Below are 6,000 nucleotides of genomic sequence, written 5' to 3' on the forward strand. Positions count from 1 at the left end.
TACTGGATGTGTTCTGAGTAACATAGTATTACCCTTCTCTCTAGGAATCCAGAAAACAATACCTGGCTTAATCTTTAACATAAAGACGTAAAACATACTTCTAGAGGTGCAAGTGATGCGTCCGCTGCCTTCTCCCAAACAAGTACAATCCACCATCATCCAGCCTTGGTAGGGCTTTTCCCAGGTTTCTCCAACCACATAGGAAGTCCCAGCAGCATGATCAAAACACTTCTCAGCTGTAGGGAAATTTGGAAGAAAAACAGGAAAAAAAGGTTATTTTGAATTGTGCAAGCTCCCTGTAATTTAAAGTGTAGTGTGTAAGCAAAAATTCAGCCACATTTTTTTTTAAGTGGCACTCTGTTCAGAAAGAATGACACACCCAGCATCTAAGCACACAGTAAGTAGCCAAGGCAAAAGAAAACTCAAGCCAAGCTGGCAGGCAAAAATTCCATCCTCCTAATAAGTACATGAACTACATATTTTCAGCGAGCCCCAAACTTCCCACCAGCATTTCTAGTAGCAAGGATCTATGTATGTATCTAGTCTGTGGGAGACTACATATGCAAAATTCCAATCTTAATTATAAATGACCAATTATGAATTTTGAGTGGCCTAAATACAATGACAAAAAAAGCTATTTTTAAATATTGGAAAGCAAAATAATATAAAACAAGACAAAAACCTCTAAATTAGAAGATAAATAAACAGAGTAAAATTTATAGCTGAAACTTACAGGCTTGAACTTACAGAATTCAACTGAGGATTGAGATGCAAAGAAGCTCAACAATTTTTAATTTGAAAAGAAATGACCAGAGTGTAACAAGCACACACTATTTCATGTTTCAGGCCAGGACATTCCATATAGAAATGTGTCCAAAGTGTCATTTTTTTTCTTTTAAATAAATTATATCTTGACCAAGGAGGAATCTGAGATCAGCTATTAGGTAAAATAAATGACTTCATTCTAAATCTTTCAATTCTACCTTATGCTTTTGAAGCAAAGTTAAGACTTCTATGTGTAGTCAGTACTGTTTGATCTGATTCCTGTAAGAAGACTATGGATTATACAATAATTCATTATTTCAAATAAAATTCCCATTTCTTTATTGGTTTTCACTGGAATTCAGGTCTATGACCTATGTAGATGTGATTCTGGTCCAACCCCACATTAGAACTAAGCATCCCAGCTCTTGCTCAGCCCTAAGACTCACACACCTATGGGCTTGCAGGTCCATTCTCCTTTTCCATTACCAAGACACACACACTCTAACATGTAACCACCAGTCTCATGTGGTCTCCTCCAGGTGTCACCAATCTTGTAGGACTGACCCCCTTCATGGCAGCGGTCTGTTGAAGATACAACGAAAATGTTAGGAGAGGGCAGAGCAGATTTTTTTTTTTTTTTTTTGGTCTCATGTTCCACCCATGGTAGGTACTTAGGTTGGCTAAAGTAGAGACACAGACAACAGCTTTCCCATCAGAGAGAGGGGAAACATTAACGGGTCTGGTCACTTGGAGTCAGTTCAATTAAGTGTCTTGCTTAGAACACAATGGAAAACCACAGAGAAAGCTGGATGGCAAGGAAGAGGTCATAAATCCTGCTTTCCCAGAGACATCACAGGAAATTGGGTCCTAAGCAGAAAAGAAAGGCTGGGAGGCTTGGTCTTCACTCATACACAGCAGGCTAAGACTGAGACTAATTCAGTGAAAAGGCCACATCAGGCATAGCACTCCAGCTTTTGGGAGCATAGAGAGCCTGTATTTTTAACCATAGGTTAGAAATGTCATTTTGGTGGAAAGCAAACAGACATACGCATATAAAGTGTGGAAATCCTGGTAGTTTTCTAAGTTGTTAAGCCCAATGGCACATTCAAATGCTGAACTAGATTGTAAACACTATGGACCCTTGCCTCTTGCGATTTGCCTGTGAACTTGGATAAACCCTAACATGAAGTATGGGGAAAGTTGATTGGGCCTATTCACACGGGACTTGTTCTTTTGAATAGAAGTCTTTAAGATGACTTATATTTAAAGAATGGATTAACACTTAAATACTATGTTCATAGAATCTATTGGTAACCCAGTGAATCATACTGGAAAGAGTGCCTTAGCTAAACTAGAGTTGATGAGAATCAGCCCGGTTCCCAAAGTTCCTTAGCAAACACTATTGGGTTAATAATTTTGTATTATCCCTAGGAATAGTGACATCTGCTTCCTGGGTATAACCTACTGGTCACCAAAAAACCAGACTGTTTCTGTGAGGTGCAAGAGGTCTCTGCATTGCAAACAAGAAGACCAGACAACACATGGCTGGTTCACTCTTCATGAACACCTTCCCAGTCACCGCAGAAAAGTCTCATGATTTGTCTAGCTTGAGGATATCCAGGTGATTTAAAATGGGCAACTCCCCTAAGCATGTCTTACTGAAATGGAACCCAAGAGGTCTCTTGGTTCTACTATGTACACAAACACACACACTCATAAATGCACACACACTCATAAATGCACACACATCAAACACTGATTCCATCTGTGCTCATACCCGTCTTTAAGAAACATAGGAACCAGTTGGGTGACCACTTAAGAGTACCTGGTCACCAGGGGCAAATCCCAAAGTTAGGAACATCCAGTCATGGATAACAGAAAATGACAGTGATGGTAACAGAGAAATTCATATTTGATATCTTGGTGTCATTTTACACAATGTCTTCCTTACTTGCAATGGTACAGCTTATTCTCCCTCGCCCAGCCCCGATGCAGGTACAGTCCCAGATCATGGAGTCTTTAGGACGCTCATAAGTGTCACCCACTCGGTAAGTGTTCCCAGTGTACTTGTCAAAGCAAGTCTCTTCAGCTGAGGGGAAAAGGAAAGCCCATGTGAGCCTCACTTAGGTACAAGCTTTTCTAGTTCACTAATCCCCTCTAAAGGAAAACCCACTTTTCTATTCCACAAGTAACATGGTACAACTCAAAGAATAAAATGAAGTGAGAGATACAGATTTTTATCCTAAGCTCTAATAAGGCCGTGGTTTTTGACATATTGTCAAATTTTCTGAGAATTATTCATATTGTAAAGAAATCTCAGGCTCTTAGGAAAAGGCCATATAAAGTACTAACTTATGATAGAGCTAGATTTGTGAAGGGTTTCAGATTCCAATCTCTGACTCAGAAAGTCAAAGCAAGGTTCACATAAAAAGCAAACGATTGGCTGGGTGCAGTGGCTCACGCCTGTAATCCCAGCACTTTGGGAGGCTGAGGTGGGTGGATCACCTAAGGTCAGGAATTCGAGACCACTCTGACCAATATAGTGAAACCCCGTCTCAACTAAAAATACGAAAATTAGCTGGGTGTGGTGGCATGTGCCTGTAGTCCCAGCTACTCAGGAGGCTGAGGCAGGAGAATTGCTTGAACCCAGGAGGCAGAGGTTGCAGTGAGCTGAGATAGCACTACTGCCCTCCAGCCTGGTGACACAGCAAGACTCTGTCTCAAAAACAAAACAAAACAAAAACAAACAAACAATTCGAAGATCCCCACCTCCCACCAGGCCTTGACATTTGTTAATCCTATGATTTCCATTTTCCGCTCATCAGTGCTTCTCTGACAGAGTTGCTATAATTTATGAGAAAAATATCATTGGTCCTAAAGGAATGAGAACTTTGAAGTGGCTAGTGGCTTTGTGTTAACTGCCGCTGACAAATCATTTTACAATATAAGTCCCCAAAGTGTTTTCTGGCTCATAAACTAACAGTTTAAGATTTGAGACTGCTTTCTAATAAATTAAAATTTTATAAGCAATTTTTTTTTGTCAGAGGACACACAAAATCTTTCATTTTCTCATCAAAAACTTTGGGAGAGTAAAGCAAAAAGAAGACTCTAGGAACTAATTTGGGAAAGATTCGTTTCTTTGTTTTAAAGGTAAAAGCATGTGAAAAGCAAACATAAGCAGTTTTTAAACGTTTATTAAGAGGAAATGACGGGTAATTCTATTAGAAAAATGGTGTATGTATTTTTACTTACTAATGCAAAGTTTAACAATTACCACTTCATGTATTAAAAGATACTAACTATGGGGCTTGTTTTCACTTACCTTCAGGTTTACTCTCGCAGTTAAAACCTCGGCTTCCTCCATAACAAGTACAAACCAAGGCATTGCCCAGGTAGGTCCGCTCCCACTGTTGATTTATCTGATAGTGTTTTCCATTGTCATAACAACCGGCTGCAAATAATTGAAGGAAAACGTTACTACATTTACATTTCTCCTTTTCCCAAAATTATGGAATTTTCTTCATGTGAATATTTAGGTATATATTTTTTTCCTTTTAACTTTGCTAAAAGTTATATACAATGATGTCGTTTCCATCTGGCCAGGGATCTACATAAAAAAAGTTGGAAACATTTTGGAAGGCAGACAGTTGAAATCACATTTTTAAAACATGCAAGGAACTTAAATATTCTTTTGGAGTAATAGTCAAAAAGGACAACTTTAAGCAGGTTTCTCAAAGCAAAAGGAGGGTGTGTCTTTGAAAAACGGAAAGAATTTCAACCTCTGTTCTTGGTGGAGTATCCTGAGCGGCCCTAAAGAGGTCGGAACCAATTATATCTCTTCCAAGTTAGTTAGAAACAAGACAGCTAATTCAATACCCCCTTTCCACCCCCATGTTGAAAATATTTGACCAATTATTTAACTGAAGGAAATAAGTAGCAGTAAGGACCACACTAATCCCAGACGGAAAATTTATAGACATGCATCATTTTTCTCTTTAAAGGCAAGTTTTGGTTAATTCCTAGAAGGACAATCTGAACGTGCAGAATTTATTAGAACACGGGAAAGTCGCAGAGTCCTCGTCCTCCAATGCATGGTCTTATCATCCCAGGCCCTCAGAAGCAGCCTGCTCAAAACTCGATCCTTTTGTGTGCACAGCTGGTTTCTCTCAGTAAAGCGCGCACACACTCGCAAACACGCGCGCGCACAAAACTTCAGCCCCAACTTTGGTCGGCTTTAGGGTCCCATCCCTGAGGTAGCCTGTTTCAGCCCACGGTCAGTACTCACGCTTGCTTTGACTGACAGCCACCGGGGACTGGGGCTGAACCATTTGCTGAGCCTGCCTCTTGCTCTTCGAGGCTGCAGTGGAGGGCACCGCTGTCCCCAGGCACAGGACGGCCAGCAGCAGCAGCCCGGGCCCCGGACCCCTGAGCATGTTGAGACGGTGGGGGAGAGACGCCCGCACCGGGAGGCAAGTTGCCACCAAGTTTGCTTCCCTTCGCAACCTGCGGGAAAAATCCCTTCTAATGCCTCCTGGGGGTTGTCGCCTCCAAGAAGGTGGGGGCCAGAGGGTGGGGAAGGGGACGGGTGGCGGGACAGAGGGGATGCAGAAGACCAGAGAAGTTGTGGCTGCAGGTCCCCTCTTCCTGCTCGCGCCTGGGGTTCCCTCTCCTCCCCCTGTGCAGCACAGCCGGCGCGGGCGTCCGAGCCCCCGGAGCCGGGGCTTATATGGGACGGTCCCCTCCCGCCCCGCTGGAGGCCCGGGGCGCGGGGGAGGAGAGACCCGCCGGGCTGTCCCCGCCCCGCCCGCCGCCGCAGCCGCAGCCGACCGCGCGCCGATTGGCCCGGGCTCCGGGTGACGTCACGGGAGACTGTGGGTTCGCAGCGAACAAAAGAGATGCTGATGGCCCGCCAGGACTGGGGCAAGACAACTTTTTTTTCGGTTTCCTTTGCGGTCATCAAACTTTTTAGGGGATGGGGGAAGGGATGGGAAGCGGCTGGGAGGAAAGGGAGTGGCTGGACTTGTGTGAAGCGAAGGGGTTGCAAGACGCTCCCCCTTCCCTTTTCTTTTTTATTGGGGGGGGTGGTAGTGTTTGAGGACATTGCGTCACCTCTCATCGGGGTGGAGGTGGGGGAATCTCTGCTTATAGGAGTGTATTTTGTGGGGAAGAAAACCCATAAAATATCCACCACCTTGCAGCTGTAAGAATCCAGACTTTTCAGTCCCAGGGCGGGGC

General features: G+C 43.4%; 1 protein-coding gene across 20 annotated transcripts in view; it reads right to left on the bottom strand.

Moving 5' to 3' along the window:
• Positions 1 to 5,521, bottom strand: part of FN1 (fibronectin 1) — a 75,497-nt gene extending 69,976 nt beyond the window's left edge. For 19 of the 20 annotated variants that reach the window (XM_024243673.3, XM_024243671.3, XM_054549806.2 and 16 more), the window contains exons 1-5: positions 5,051 to 5,520; positions 4,088 to 4,216; positions 2,717 to 2,854; positions 1,216 to 1,347; positions 99 to 236 (exon numbers count right to left, since the gene is read on the bottom strand). In XM_024243673.3, coding sequence (XP_024099441.2) covers positions 99 to 236; positions 1,216 to 1,347; positions 2,717 to 2,854; positions 4,088 to 4,216; positions 5,051 to 5,198 — 685 coding nt within the window. In that variant the 5' untranslated portion in view covers positions 5,199 to 5,520. Of the gene's footprint in view, positions 1 to 98; positions 237 to 1,215; positions 1,348 to 2,716; positions 2,855 to 4,087; positions 4,217 to 5,050 lie in introns of all 20 variants that reach the window. The other variant, XM_024243672.3, reaches the window with a different exon arrangement.
• Between the last annotated feature and the right edge of the window lie 479 nt (positions 5,522 to 6,000).

The sequence above is a fragment of the Pongo abelii genome, chromosome 11, assembly GCF_028885655.2.
Source record: "Pongo abelii isolate AG06213 chromosome 11, NHGRI_mPonAbe1-v2.0_pri, whole genome shotgun sequence".
NCBI classification, from domain to species: domain Eukaryota; kingdom Metazoa; phylum Chordata; class Mammalia; order Primates; family Hominidae; genus Pongo; species Pongo abelii.